The sequence below is a fragment of the Aquarana catesbeiana genome, linkage group LG03 (assembly GCF_042186555.1).
Source record: "Aquarana catesbeiana isolate 2022-GZ linkage group LG03, ASM4218655v1, whole genome shotgun sequence".
NCBI classification, from domain to species: domain Eukaryota; kingdom Metazoa; phylum Chordata; class Amphibia; order Anura; family Ranidae; genus Aquarana; species Aquarana catesbeiana.
The window spans coordinates 576,661,463-576,677,864 of NC_133326.1; the positions used below are offsets into that span (position 1 = coordinate 576,661,463).

The window sequence follows — 16,402 nt, forward strand, 5'->3', positions numbered from 1 at the left end:
TTTAGCTTTAAGAGCTGTCAAGATTTGCATGAGAGTGCGCCCTGGATTTTGAGGCTCCCAGAGCACAAAGGGAAAATCTCACAGTATGTGCGGGCACCTCTAGATGCCTGCATTTATTTCATGCTGATACTCTCTATGGTTCAAAGTATAGTTTTCCTTTAAGCGTAGGTTTCTTTTTACTTTTATGTGTGAGATTCATATATTTTATCAAGACATAGGGTAAAAATAGATTTAGTTGCTTCATAATGCAGCATATTGAACAATCTCTAGCTCTGCAGCTGTTGTCCTATTTATTTTAACAACAAAATGTATTTTTATATATACGCTTAGTTCAGCTGAGACATGGCAGAGACCGATGCTGTAAACCCACAGATCATTCTTGATAGCTATAAAACTATCTCTGACTCTTGAAAATAAAATAAACACTAACCTTAATTGTGCTTTATTTTATATTTAGAAATATAGATGTGCAGAGAATAAAAATATATATATATACATTTTTTGTAATCAATTCTGTTTTCATCCTTGGCTCAGCTGGGCTCCAGTTGACTCTGCTTCGTCCAAATCCTCTTTTTTTCATGAAGATTTCAGCATGTTTTTGTGTTTGAGGAACAGGCTGTACAAAACTCGCAGGGTGGTTTTTAAATCTCTGTTCACAATCTCTGGAGATGGCAGAAAACAGAAAAGTATCAGACAAGATAAAAAATAAATTTATAATTGAATGTAAAATGTTATTGATGATAACTTATCTATTTTAGAACATTTTTATTATTTTGATGACTGCTATGAGATTTTGGAATGTACTTTATGGTTTTACAGTAGACTTAAAGTGCTTCAAGCTTTAGTAAAATATTTCTCCCTAAAGTGGTATATTTATATGCAGGTCCTTTATATGTACAACTGATAACAAGGACAATGCCAAGTTAAGCAAACTGAGAGGGAAAAGTATATGTCTACATGCATCTATGAGGGCCTGGCACTACATTTTTAGTTTGATATTGTCTACTCGTTTTCCACAACGTTCTAAGTTTTAGCAATACATTTTCAATTAATTCATATGGTACTGATTTTTTTCTACTGGGCTACAAGGGATTAAGCAATATATTTTTCAGTTCTACCGTGGAATATCTGTTCCACAAAACCTTTGAATAATTGCATTATTTGTAAGGTATACTTTCAGAGACTGGCAAAACTGTGGTCAGCTCAGGACAGTATACCATTCACTCGCTCACCAGGTACTGGCAAAACAGTGGTCAACTAAGGGCAATTTGCTGTACTTTCCACTTGATCACTGGTTTTCCAGTGCCCAATGACCAACTAAGCACAGTACACTTTCCATGGGGTCCCCATTGTGGTCAGCCAAGGACAGAGTATTTTCCACTTAGTCACCAGGGACTGGTAAAACAATGTTCAACTAAGGTCGGTATACAGTCCATTTCATTTGGTCACCAGACATTGAAAAACAGTGGTTTACCAAGGGAAATATACTTTCCACTTGACCACCAGTGACTGGCAAAACAGCAGTCAACCAACAACAGTATACTTCCACTTTATCAATGGGGACAGGCAAAACAGTGTTCAACTAAGGACAGTATACAGTACATTCCACTTGGTCACCAGACATTGAAAAACAGTGGTTTACCAAGGACAATATATTTTCAACTTGATCACCAGTGACTGGCAAAACAGTGGTCAACCAAGAACAGTATACTTCCACGTTGTCAATAGGGACAGGCAAAACAGTTATCACTAAAAGTCAGTATACTTTCCACTTTGTCTCCAGGAACTGGAAAAACAATGTTCAATCAAGGGCAGTATACTTTCCATTGTGTTAACCAGAGACTGTCAAAACTGTAGTCAACTAAGAACAAGTATACTTTCCATTTGGTTTATAAGGACTGGCAAAATAGTGAATCGATGAAGGTCAGTATACTTTCCGCTTGGTCTCCAGAGACTGTAAATACAATGAAGGTCAGTATAATTTCCATTTGGTTACCAGGGACTAGCGAACCAGTGATCATCTAAGGACAGCTTGCTTTCCACTTGGTCAATGGGGACTGGCACATCAGTGATCAACTAAGAACAATATACCTTTTACTTGGTCACTAGAGACTAGAAAAGCAGTGGTTATCAAGGAAAGAACTGTACATTTTCTACTAGGAACGGTATTGTGTATCTGGTACTGGGTTATCAGGAACTGGGAATATTCTTTTCACTGAGCCACCAGAGACCTGTTACCTCCAAGCCATAACTGACTGGTTAGCATAGGCTTTATCAGCTAATAAGGAGTGTATTATATAATTTGGCCTTTCAGGAAATGGGCAATGTATTTCCCATTAGACCTCCAGGGACAGGGTAATCTAATTAATAGGGATTATGTAATATTTACTGGTCTACCTGGGAATGGCAAAGTGTTTTCAATTTTTCAGCTGTTATTCAAGCCATGTGGTTTAAAGCGGAGTTCCACCTAAAAGTGGAACTTCCGCTCATTTGTCTCCTTCCCCTTCCGGTGCCACATTTGGCACCTTTCGGGGGGGAGGGGGGGACAGAATACCTGTCTTTGACAGGTATACTGTTCCCACTTCTGGGAGCCACAGCCGTGGCTATTGACGTCACCGATCCTCCCCCTGTTGCCAGGCAAGTAGGGGCCTCTCGCATTTGTGCAGTAGGGTTCCCGGCGTGAAGCCGTAAGGCTACACTGCCGGGTTCCCTTACCCACACTGGCGGCGGCAGCACCCGACAGCTGATGGAAACATCAGTTGTGGTGCCAACATCGCTGGACTAAGGTAAGTGTCCTATTATTAAAAGCCAGTAGCTGCAGTTTGTGTAGCTGCTGGCTTTTAATTCTTGCAGCGGTGGGCGGACTTCCGCTTTATTAGCTAGTAAAGCCTATGCTTATCAGTCAGCTATGGTTTGGAGGTAACAGACTGGTTGATTCTTTGTTTTGTAAATTTAAAGGAATATAAATGCATACACATTGGATGATTGGAATATATATAGTGCATGTGCAACACTGACCTGCAGGGTCCACTGGGTTTGTTAGGATCCCTCCATCCGTAAGGAGATCCAGGGCAAGGTTAACATTGTGGAGCTGACAAATAGAATATATATGGTTTTCATCAGAATCATAAATGTATCTAATATCAGTTTAATATCACATATATTAAAGCTTAGACATAAAGTCTACTCAAAATAACGAATTACCAATTATTTTTTTGTTGGCACACTAAACTGGAAAATGATTGGGTTTTCTGGGTTACTTCCATTTGAATATCTTCATTGCACCTTTTACTGTATATTTGAAAAATTGAGAACTGTTGAAACAGCCATCTAGGTTTTAATTGCTAGGTATGAATAGGCCCCTCAAAAGACAATTTATTGACTTAGAAAGATTATTGAGGGCCTTCACTACCAATAATCAAGACATGTGGGATCCTGGGGCAACTTACCTAAAGAAACGTGGTTGCTTTTTAAGAAAATAAACTTTAAAAGTTTGAATATTGTTCATAGATACACCTGAAATGTATTTTGCTGATTTAAACTGAAAGATGAGTTGGTCTTTATCTTACCCAGTGAGAATAGCACATTTTAAAAGAACATTGGGAATGACATGATCCATGTCTGTATGTAGGTTCCAAAACATTCTGATATTAAAAAATATTGCATTGCGTGAACCAGTATTTTTCCCGTAATGTCAGCAAAAGCAGAGTACACAAATTTTCCAGATGACAGCTCTGTCTGTCCTCCTGACCATCAAGCTTTGCATCTTGTAGCTGAACACATGCCACGGCAATGCTGTACAAACACACTTCAGATGACTTGTCACTGACTTCACTCAGAGACAAACTATCTCTGCAACGCCAATGACTACTTTAGTGGAAATTTACATAAATTACATATTTCCACCTGATTGATGAAAGATTCATGAGCAACTGGCGGGACTCTGATTCTCCTGACGGAGTGCGTTCCTGAGCAAACATTTTATTTATTCTGTCACTCAAATCAAAACATTTGTGCAGGATCTGAATAGGCTTCTGCTTCCTCCTGTCTGTCAGCACTGATAGAGGAATCCAAACCTCAAATCAAGTTGTCAGGCTGTCATTCCCTGGCTGCGATTCTTGTAATCAGGCTTTAAGTGGGTGGGCGATCGCCCCGCTCCTGCGTTCTCCTAGAAGTTGTGGAGAGGTTGTTCTTTTTTGAGAAAGGAGCAATCTGACATTTTGCAGTGATTACAGTGATTAGCGAGGCTTGTGGAGTGGGGAATTATTGGTAATGTGACTGTCCTTAAATCTGAAAAAGGAAATAAAATAGATGCCTAGTCCCATTCAGTAAGGAAGCATAAATAATTTTGGGGGGGGGGGATTTTGAAGTACTCGATCTCTCAGGAATAACTTTTTTCTTTGTTATCTGCCCTGTCTCTGAGGCACAGGCTAACAAATTCATAGAATAATAGGATTTTTATAACAGCTTACCTGTAAAATCCTTTTCTCGGAGTACATCATGGGGCACAGAGCCTTAAGTAATTACTTAATGGGTTATGGGCCACCTTCAGGTGTTGACACTGGTATACCCAATACCGGAAGTTCACTCCCCTATATAACCCCCTCCTCCTTCCAGGAGTACCTCAGTTTTTGTAGCAAAGCAATATACTTAAATCCCAAAGAGGAGAGGGACCTCTGTGTCCCATGATGTACTCCAAGAAAAGGATTTTACAGGTAAGTTGTTATAAAAATCCTATTTTCTTTATCGTACATCATGGGACACAGAGCCTTAAGTAATTACTTAATGGGACGTCCCATAGCAATGCTACTTGAGGGGAGGGAGACACAACCCGCAGGATACCCCCAGACTTGAGGACTTATACTGCTGCCTGCAGCACACTGCGCCCGAAGGCGATATCCTCATACCTCCTTACATCCACCTGATAAAATGGAGGCCTGGTGACGCACTGCCCAAGAAGCACTAACCGCCCTGGTAGAGTGCGAATCTTACCCCATAAATTATAAGTTTGAATTATATCTTGCCGAATCCACTTAGCGACAGTGGATTTCAACGCTGCCTGTCCTTCCTTGGGATCCTCTGGCAGCATAAATAAGACATCAGTCTTATGAATCTGAGCAGTCTTTAAATTGATTTTTCACTGCTCTCACCACATCAAGAAAATGTAGTGACTTCTCTTCCCTGGAACATGGTTTTGGAAAAAACGATGGCAGGACAATATCTTGGTTCAGGTGAAAACCTGAAACCATTTTTGGCAAAAAGTCTGGATGAGGGCGTAACACCACTCTGTCCTCATGAATAATCAAATATGGCTCTTTAGACGAAAGAGCAGCCAATTCCGAAACCCTCCTTGCTGAGGATATAGCAACCAAGAACACCAGCTTCCTTGTCAGAAGGACTAAGGGAATATGCTGTATTGGTTCAAATGGCTGTTTTTGTAACACTGACAAGTTCAAGTCCCAAGGGCTCAAAGGTGATTTAACTGGCGGATTAATCCGCACCACCCCTTGCATAAAACCCCGGACTAAAGAATGTGTAGCAAGCGGTCTTTGAAATAAGATCGATAAGGCTGAGACTTGGCCCTTAAGTACTCAAGGCCAATTTCATCTCTACGCCTAATTGTAGAAAGGCAAGAATTCTGCCTATGATATATCTCCGAGGGTGCCAACCCTTGGATTCACACCAGGAAACATAAGCCCTCCAGACTCTATAATATATAGTTCTGGAAGCTGGCTTCCTTGCATTAATCAAAGTAGAGATAACTGACCCGGAAAGCCCACGTTTCTTCAGAATGTGGGTTTCAATAGCCAGGCATTTAAATTTAGCGTTCGTAAAGTAGGATGGAATATCGGCCCCTATGAGAGCAGATCTGGCCGTAGTGGGAGGGACCACAGATCCTCCACTGCCATCTTTACAATTTCTGCATACCATGACCTTCTGGGCCATGCTGGTGCTACCAGAATTACTGTCTTTCTTTCCAGCTTGATTCTGCAAAGAAGTCATGGTAGCAACTGAATAGGGGGGAATGCATAGATCAGTGAGAACTGACCCCACGGGGTCACCAACGCATCTGTTCCGCATGCGAGTGGATCCCTTGTCCTGGACACAAAGTTGACTAACTTCATGTTGAATCTGGATGCTAGAGGATCTACATCCGGAGTCCCCCATCTTTGGCAAACAGCCAGAAAAATGTTGGGGTGAAGAGACCATTCCCCTGGGAATAACTGCTGGCGACTTAAGTAGTCCACCTGCCAATCCTCTGCTCCCGGAATGCAGACTGCTGATAGGCACAGAACATTCCTTTCTGCCCAAGTTAGAATATGGTTCACCTCTCTCTGCACTGAGAGACTCTTGGTGCTCCCTTGGTGATTGATATAGGCCACAGCAGTGGTATTGTTGGATTGGATCCTGACAGGACAATCCCTTAACCTGGAAGTCATGGCCTTCAGAGCCAGACGAGCTGCCTGAATCTATAGGATGTTGTTGGGCAAGGTTCTTTCGGTTCTTGTCCACTGTCCCTAGACCAGTGGTTCTCAACCTTTCTAGTGCCGTGACCCCTTGATAAAATTTCTCAAGTTGTGGGGACCCCTAACAGTAAAATTATTTTCGTTGGTCGCGTTTGCTGGCACAGTGGCGGCGTTTGCTGGCACAGTGCTGACAATTGATGGGCACAGTGGCTGCACAGTGGGACGTTTGCTGGCACAGTGGCGACAATTGATGGGCACAGTGGCTGCGTTTGGCACAGTGGCAACAATTAAAGGGCACAGTGGCTGCGTTTGCTGGCACAGGTGGCGACGTTTGCTGGCACAGTGGCGACAATTTATGGGCACAGTGGTTGCGTTTGGCACAGTGGCAACAATTAAAGGGCACAGTGGCTGCATTTGATGGCACAGTGGCTGCGTTTGATGGCACAGTGGCTGCGTTTGATGGCACAGTGGTGACAATTGACGAGCACAGTGGCTGCATTTGATGGCACAGTGGCGGCGTTTGCTGGCACAGTGGTGACAATTGATGGGCACAATGACTGCATTTGATGGCACAGTGGCGGTGTTGCTGGCAGTGGTGACAATTGATGGGCACAGTGGCTGTGTTTGATGGCACAGTGGCGACAATTGATGGGCACAGTGGCTGCACAGCGGCAACGTTTGCTGGCACAGTGGCGACAATTGATGGGCACAGTGGCTGCGTTTGGCACAGTGGCAACAATTAAAGGGCACAGTTCCTGCGTTTAATGGCACAGTGGCGACAATTGATGAGCACAGTGGCTGCATTTGATGGCACAGTGGCGGCGTTTGCTGGCACAGTGGCGACAATTGATGGGCACAGTGGCGACAATTGATGGGCACAGTGGCTGCACAGTGGCGACGTTTGCTGGCACAGTAGCGACAATTGATGAGCACAGTGGCTGCATTTGATGGCACAGTGGCGGCGTTTGCTGGCAGAGTGGCGACAATTGATGGGCCCAGTGGCGACAATTGATGGGCACAGTGGCTGCACAGTGGCGACGTTTGCTGGCACAGTAGCGACAATTGATGGGCACAGTGGCTGCATTTGATGGCACAGTGGCGGCGTTTGCTGGCACAGTGGCGACAATTGATGGGCACAGTGGCGACAATTGATGGGCACAGTGGCTGTGTTTGCTGGCACAGTGGCGACAATTGATGAGTACAGTGGCTGCATTTGATGGCACAGTGGCGGCGTTTGCTGGCACAGTGGCGACAATTGATGGGCACAGTGGCGACAATTGATGGGCACAGTGGCTGCACAGTGGCGATGTTTGCTGGCACAGTGGCGACAATTGATGGGCACAGTGGCTGTGTTTGGCACAGTGGCAACAATTAAAGGGCACAGTGGCTGCGTTTGATGGCACAGTGGCGACAATTGATGGGCACAGTGGCTGCATTTAAAGGCACAGTTGCAGCGTTTTAATGGGGGTTTTTATTTTCAGATTTTTTCAGTTTGTTTGCGCCCCCACCACTTATTTATATATAAACGTCCCGGTTGGTTCCTCAAAAGTGGTTATTCCGTGCCAGTGCTAGATACACAAAGTGTATAGCACCCAAACATGTATCTAGCACTGGCACGGAATAAACACTTTTGAGGAACCAACTGGGACATTTATATATATATATATATATATATATATATATATATATATATACGTTTATATATATATATAAATGTTAAGTAACATAATGAAAAAAATGTTATCTTGTCAGCTTCTCCTGTGTGTCTGACTTACCAGATGTCACAGTGACACAGGTGTTCTTCTTCAGGTGTGTCGTTGCCTCCCTCTTGGTACACTCATCCACAGCAAGCGGACTTCGGTGGGTGTAACAAGATGTCCGCTTGCCGACTTCTAAGTCTAAGCATTACTGTGGACGAGAGTACCAAGATGGCGGCGACGGAACGTCACTTCCGTGCAGTCTCTCCTGTGCAGGAAGTGACATCTCGCTGGCCGAGACGGACGGACTCCGGCAGTAACTTCGGGTCCGTCTCGGCCAGCATCTCAGGCAGCATCTCGGCCAGCATCCGCGACCCCCTGGAGAATCGGCAATCGACCCCCCAGGGGGTCGCGACCCCCAGGTTGAGAACCGATGCCCTAGACAGTCGTCTTCTCTAGTACTGCTCCCCAGCCTGAAAGGCTGGCATCTGTCGTTACTACTTTCCAGATAATTGGTCTGAAGGATTTTCCTTTCAGCAGATTCTGGGTTAGTAACCAACTGAGGCTCTGGAACACCCTTGGGGACAGCCACATTGGCAAGTCCAAAGCTTGGATCGTTTTGTTCCAAGCAGACAGGATACTGCTTTGCAACAGTCTCGAATGGAACTGGGCATAGGGGACTGCTTTGAATTAAGCCACCATCTTTTCTAACAACCTCATGCAAAGGCGAATTGGGGGATTTCCTTTCGACCTGACCATCCGCACCAGCTCTCGTATGGAGTTGATTTTTGCCTTAGGCAAGAACACCTTTTTCTGGGCTGAATCTATGATCAGACCAAAATACTCTAGCTTATTTAACGGTATTAAGGAAGACTTCTCTAGGTTGAGAATCCAACCCAATTTTTTTAGGTAATTTGTTGTAATGCATACACTTTGCTCCAAACGAGCCATCGATTGGTCTATGAGCAATAGATCGTCTAGGTACGCCAAGACTGTTATGCCCTGTGCCCTTAACCTGGCTAGAGGTGGGGCCAGCACTTTTGTGAACACTCGGGATGCTGAAGCTGGCCCGAAGGGCAAGGCTACAAACTGAAATGCTGTTGTTCTACTTTGAACCGCAAAGACCTTTGGTGAGCGGAAAATGTAGGGACATGCAGATATGCATCCCTGATGTCGATAGACGCCAGAAGTTCTCCTCCTTGTAGGATAGAAACTACTAACCTGATCAACTCCATTGAAAGGAGCAGATCGTCAGGAACGGATTTAGATTCTTTAGATCTAGAATGGGTCTGTTGAATAAAACCCCAAACCTTGCTCTTCTGTGCATGTACAGGAAACGCCTGAAAAGGCTGTGAAGGATTTAAGGAACCTAAAGAAGAAATAGAACTATCAGCTGACTCTGCTAGAGGTAGCTTGAAAGAGGCAAGAATCATCTCTGTAAGAGATTGTACCTGCAATCTCTCAGATTGCGAGGCTGAAAAAGGATCATCTACCGTTGTTTCCTCCACAGAGGAGCAATCGATATACCTTTCTTCCTGATCATCTGAGGGTAATCCCTCATCCTCTACCCACTGTTCCCTTGATAAGGGGTCTAAGGTGGGGAAGGGGGATCTAACACACTTCCTATCCTTTTGGATAGCGGATGCGATTAAAGTCGCTAATTTTCCTTCTAAGCCCTGTAGGGCGGAGGAAAAAGCATTTTCAGTCATGTATACAGGGACTGAATTTTCTGTGCCTGGGCCTGACCCTGAGGCTTTCCTCTAGAGTCCGACGGTGGAAGCCGTCGCCACTGCCTAGAGGCAGATGCCCCTGGCGCGGGGGAAGGAGTCAGTTTAAATGAAGGACGTTTATAATTTCTTTTGGGCAAAAGAGTACCTTTCCCACTAGAAATCATTTGGATGTTTGACCAAATCCTCCCCAAATAGTCGATCCCTATGAAAAGGGAAACTAGTCAGAAGCCTTTTGTAAGGTGCTTTGGTTGACCAAAAAATTTTTTTATTTTTTTCTACCACAGGGTCCTACACATGTGTACCAGCACAAGCTCAAGGTGGGACGCCTGGTGAATAGAGTCTTTCATGGCGTCTATGACAAAATATAGCGCCATTGATAGTTCGGCCAAATCGTGGGCCTGTGTGTAGGGACCTCTTTAAGGGCCTGTCTAAACTGGTCCCTTAGTGACTGACAGATGCCTATTGCTGCAACTGCAGGTTGAGTAACCACACCTGCCAAGGAAAAAGAGGATTTTAACAAGAATTCCAACTTTTTATCTGTTGGATCTTTAAGCATTTGTGCATTGTCTACTGGACAAGTTAAACTTGTTTGTTTTTTTGGGGTTTTTTTATCCATACTAACCTAGGTGGGTGCAGCTTCAGTCAGATACTGAATCTGTCCCCCGGCACTTCTAACACTAAGAACCGAGCGATCGAAGACCGCCGACCACTCGGTTCTCACAGTTCCCCGAGCAGAGAGCTGCTGTCAGTCCCAGCTCTCTGCTCTGCCCCCTCCTCGCTCACTGGAGCGCTGGGCTGTGGAGGGGGCGGGAGCGGCCGGATCAGGCTCTCAGCAGCTCGCCAGTCCAGGGATCAGGGTGGATCCTGACTCCATGGTTGTGATGACGCGGTGCCTGGACCGATTTTGTGACGTCAGCAGAGAGCGGACTTCAGCCCTCTCTCTGCTGAAAACGGGTCACCGGAGTGCAAAACTAACTGCACTCCTGTGATCCATAGGACAAGTACAGCCAAACGAGCTTTGGCTGTACTTCTCCTTTAGTTGTGAACATAAAATGTTATAGACACTTTCTAATAGTTAAACTTTGCAGGCCATATAGCTGCTTTTGCTTAGTTTCAGAAATGATCTTTTTTACAAGATTAAAAAGTAAACGTCAAGTATCTCATCTTCCTCATAATGAGGGGGAAGGGTTACAGGACACTGTGCAGACACCCAGTGTGCCTGAATCCATAGTCTGTTCAGCCAGCGGCAAGATGCAGGCTGTGCTTGAGGCGGGGGAGCGATTAAGAGGCAGGCTGTGATTGGGAGGGGGTGGGTGCCAGAGGCAAGTGTTTCATGTGATATTTGTAAAGAGACAGCACAAGCCATTACTGTACAGAAGCCATGTTTACTGAAAGAGGCAGCAGGAACAGGAAAACACCACACAGGAAGAAGTACAACAGAGTTGAACCATAGAGTTGCATTTAAAGAAACATATCATCCATAACATCTCCCCCTTTTAGTGTTAATAAATGAACATTGTGAAATTCAAAAGAAACACAGCAATAACACATTCTATAGGTTAAGTCTCATAGGTAGTTTTTGATATCTACCACTACGGGTGAAGACTGGCCCTTGTACAAGGATTCCTTTAGACCTCTCTGAAGTTACTGGGCCCCCTTTCATCACGTACTGACATGCTCTGCGCTTGACAGCTGTCGGATATACTTGCTTGCAAAGAACTGTCATTGCCGTTGGTATGAGGCATTGTCACTGTACATGCCTCACTGTCAATGGGTGAGTATGTCCTTGTGATACTGGGCGATCTCCGATCTATCAACGGGATACTGAGATTCAGGCTGCTCTGCCACTCTCGAATCCACTCAATTGCGGCGATAGAGTTCCTCCAACGGCCTGTTCGATCTCCAGGTAATATTTTCACAATATTTCCCAATATCGTTCCCCAATATTCAATTCTAGCAAATCTCTGGCCGAAGTGTCATATCGTGCCTTTGACACTTGTCTCTTAATCCTTAACTTTTCTGTAACACCTTGTATGACAGAGGGTTCAAGCAGCCAATTTGCTACTGGTAAAAAGGTCTTTAATCTCCTTGACATCAGACTACTATCCATACCTTCAGTCGGAGTGTTTCTCCAATGTAAAATGACCTTCCATGGGTCTTTACCATCACTTTCTTGCATATATTTTTAACAATCTTTACAGCTGATTCAGCTTTGCCATTAGCCTGTGGATGACGTGGTGAGGTAGTAACATGCTCAAACTCCCATTCAGTGGCAAATTTTCTTAATTGTAGGCTTGCAAACCATTGTCGGAGATCACTGTATCTGGTTGGCCATGATGTGCAAACTGAGCCTTGCACCTCTTAATTGTAGCTTCAGTGGATAAGTTGGGAGGAAGGTCTATTTCCCAGAAGCCTGAATAATGATCGACTAATAGCAGGTATTTCTTGCCTGCGTAGTTAAATAAGTCCATACTGATAATCTGCCACGGACGTGTAGGTATCTCATGTGACATCATGGTTTCTTTTTGTTGTAAGTGAGCATATTCATTGCAGGTGGGACAATTACTGACAAAGTCTTTGATTTCACCATGCATGTTGGCCAGTAAAGAGTATCACAAGCTTGTCTGTAGCATGCTTCACCACCAATATGGCTGGAGTGTATGCGTAATAACATCTCTGCTCTCAGTGACTTTGGCACGATGACCCTTGGACTTTTGTACAAGATAACATTTTGTATGCTGATCTCATCTCTAAAGGACCAGTATTCCCTTACAATTCCAGGTACGGCCTCTTTTTCATCTGGCCACCCATTCAAAATAGACAACTTTTACAAAAAAAAGTTTGTAAAGTTGCATCACTGTTAGTGTGCTGTATGAGTTGATGTAGTTGCTGATCTGTGACATTAAGATAGTCTGTTTGATTGATATCAGTAAAGAAATTTTGTGCCTGTTGCAGCAGACAAATTGTACGATGCTCATGCTCACCTCCAGGTGCCACATTATCTGACGTAGCTCTGCTCAGGGTATCACTGATATACATTTCACATCCTGGCTTGTAGACAACATTGAGGTTGTAATGCTGCAAAGTAAGCATCATGCTCTGCAAACGCTTGGGAGCACACAAAAGGGGCTTTTTGAATATGGCTATCAGAGGTTTGTGATCAGTTTCAGCTGTAATTGAATTCCGTCCATAAAGATAATGATGGAAACGCTGACAAGCAAATACAATGCTTAAACATTCCTTCTCAATTTGAGCATAATTTTGCTCAGCTGAGGAAAGAGCTCTGGACGCATATGCAACTGGCTGACCTTTCTGCAAAAGGCAACAACCTAGACCATTTTTACTGGAGTCACTTCGTATCGTAACAGACTTTGCGACATCATAGTATTTTAACACTGGCGGGAGGTGACCAAGCGTTTTATATCCTCTACTGCCCGGTCATGCTTGGGAAGCCAGTGCCAAACTGCATCTTTGTCCAGAAGTCACCTTAATGGCTCACACACCTCAGATAAGTATGGCAGGAATTTTGCTAGGTATGTAACAAAGCCAATAAATCTCAGTACTGCTTTGGCATCAGCAGACTGTGGCATGTCCACAATTGCTTTAATCTTATCCGGGTCAGATTTTAATCCTTGTGAAGACAGGATATGTCCATGGAAACAGACTTCTTCCACCTTGAACTGCAATTTCTTTACACTAAGCCTCAGCATCACCTGCCTACAACGATCCAGTAGCGCTATTAACTTTTCATCATGGTCATGCTCAGCCTCCTCATCTGTATTACCACAGCCAACTATAAGAATGTCATCAGCTATTGGCTCAATTCCGTGAAGACCACCTAATAGTTCATGCTGCTTACGCTGGTATACCTCAGGTGCTACAGAGACTTCAAATGGTAGCTTGAGCCATCTCTTTCTGCCCCAAGGAGTCCAGAACGTGGTCATGTAGCTACTTTTTTCATCTAGTTTGCACTGTAAAAAGGCATCTCTAGCATCAACAAGCGTGAAGACATGTGCTTTAGGTAGTTTGTGCAAAATATCATCAAGTGTTGGCATTAAGTAGTGTGATCGTTTCAGGGCCATATTCAGAAACTTGGGATCAATGCATATTCTGATCTTCTCAGGCTTTCTGATAACAACCATGTTACTGATCCAATCTGTAGGCTCTGATACTGTAAGTTAGATGACCCTCAGCTTCATATTTATCTAATTGAGCTTTAACCTGTGGCTTAATGGCGATAGGCACATTGCGTGGGGCACATTGTACAGGTTGAATGGTAGGATCAAGTTCAAAACGAACCTCTCCTGCAACAGACACAATCGGGCCCTCAAACACATCACTGTAGACATGAAGAATTTGCCGTTTTGTGAGTGGCCTAATCAGAGATTTTGCAGGCTGATTATCAACATTATGTAGCTCAGCAGGAATGGTGAACAGCATCAGTCCAAGGCGCTCACATGTTGAACCCGATAATAGCGGTTTCTGATCGGCGTCAACAATCTCAAAGTTCAGTTTGTGTATAAAATCACGTATGCAGCATTCTGTTTGGAATAGCCCCAATGATTCCATTAGTTCCCCTGAATACAACTTTAGTTTGGTGCTACTAGGCTGAAGGGGTGCTCTGGGTGCCAGTTTTATTTTGTCCTTTATACTCATGACATCACACGTTGCCCCCCCCCCCCCCCCCGAGTCCAGCTGGCAGGGTTGGATTATATTGTTTAATCTGAGGTTTACAAACCATTTTTTACCCTTTGTGATTACAGCACCAATGCATTCTGAGGAGTAAACCATATCAGTGCTAAGCAGGTGTGCGTCCTCAGGATCTGACATTTGCTCAATTGTGTGCAGCTTCCTTGCTTCCATTTTACTGGAGAGACACACTCTTGCAAAGTAATTTGTTTTACCACATGCAGTACAGATTTTCCCATACGCAGGACACTTTTCTTTCTCACGTACATGCACATTGTCACAATACTTGCATGATGCAGGCTTCCTCCCAGGTGAGTTGTGTAGGTGACCCTTGTGCTGAAACGTATGCTGGTGGTTTTTGAAGCTTTGCTGCTGTTTAGAGGCTGCATTGATATTGTCAGTCAGTTTATCCTGCTTCATAGCTTTCATGCGTTTATCAGTAAGTTCTGCAGTGCGACATATCTCAATTGCTGTTTGTAGATCTAAATCATGTTTCTTCAATAGGTGGCGGCGTGTGCTTTCACTGGTGATACCCAAAACTATTTTATCACGAATAAGTTCATCTCTCAGAGAGCCATACTCACAGCTTGCAGCTTTTTCTCTTAGCCGTGTGACAAACCTGTCTATTGATTCACAGTCTTCTTGTTTACAGCAGCCAAATATATATCTTTCATATATGGCATTACGCTTCTAATGCACCCAGAATGGTTTTGGCGTCACTCTTTTGCTCCTCTGTGAGGTTCAGATTATGCTTGTAAACATGGAGGCATTCACTGCCCATCACCCTGCTCAGTGTGGCTGCTTGCACTGCTGCAGACTTCTCATTTAACCCTGTGGCTAAGGAGTAGTCCTCAAACTCTGCCCTGAAATTGTCCCAGTTACTGCTGACATCTCTACTCACCCTCATTGCGTCAGGCAGTGGAATGCTGTTAGCTGCCATGATGCCGTTTTCCTTGCTGCAAATACTCAGCATCCAGGACAGGACTGCAATTGTTAGGAGGCACAATCAGTTCCAAGAACACTCACATCAAGGCTAGCAGGCTCTCAGCATCAAGTGTGTAGAAAGAGCATGGATCCAGAAATCTTCTGACACCATGTTTGATGTGATATATGTAAAGAGACAGCACAAGCCATTGTACTGTAAGAGGCAGCAGGAACAGGAAAACACCACACAGGAAGAAGTACAACAGAGATGAACCATAGAGTTGCATTTAAAGAAACATATCATCCATAACAGCAAACTGTGATTGGCTGGGGGACATGGTGACTACCCAATAAAGGCATGCTGTGTGTCTGCACAAAGTCCTGTACCTCTGAATGGCCAGCCAAAGCATATAAACTGACCAAGCAGGCAGAGATCAGCTTCTGAGATTTGTGTGGTTAGTTTAGAGCAAGGATGATAGGTGACTGGTAGGATTAACCAAGTACTTCAGATGGGAGAAGTACATAAAATGAGACTAGAATATAAAAAAATACACTTGTGTGAAAACACACATAGAAAAAAAATATTTAGGGTAACATACACTTTAACAATATTTATGCAATATTTTAAAGCCGTGGTAAAGCTACCTGAGTGATTTTTACCTACAGGTAAGCCTTATTATAGGCTTAGGAGACACAGTAAACATCTCCTGAGTGTGCACCGTTTAGGAGCTATTTATATTAGTAGCAGCTGGTGACGTCACCAATGCATGCACACTGAGCTCCGTCCACTGAGAGCTCTGTGCCGCAGACCCTGACACCCATGTGCACGCACGGGAGTGAGGTCACAGCAGTTCGGTCATTCAAACAGCTGGAGCCCGCAAACCCAGAAGGAAGA

General features: G+C 44.1%; 1 protein-coding gene across 2 annotated transcripts in view; it reads right to left on the reverse strand.

Annotated features, from left to right (window-relative positions):
* Positions 1 to 426: 426 nt before the first annotated feature.
* The window catches only part of PARVG (parvin gamma), an 85,608-nt gene continuing 69,632 nt past the window's right edge, over positions 427 to 16,402 (reverse strand). For both annotated transcript variants that reach the window (XM_073621938.1, XM_073621939.1), the window contains 2 exons: positions 3,019 to 3,091; positions 427 to 662 (listed from right to left, as the gene is read on the reverse strand). In XM_073621938.1, the coding sequence (XP_073478039.1) occupies positions 577 to 662; positions 3,019 to 3,091 (159 nt within the window). In that variant the 3' untranslated portion in view covers positions 427 to 576. The remainder of the gene's footprint in view (positions 663 to 3,018; positions 3,092 to 16,402) is intronic.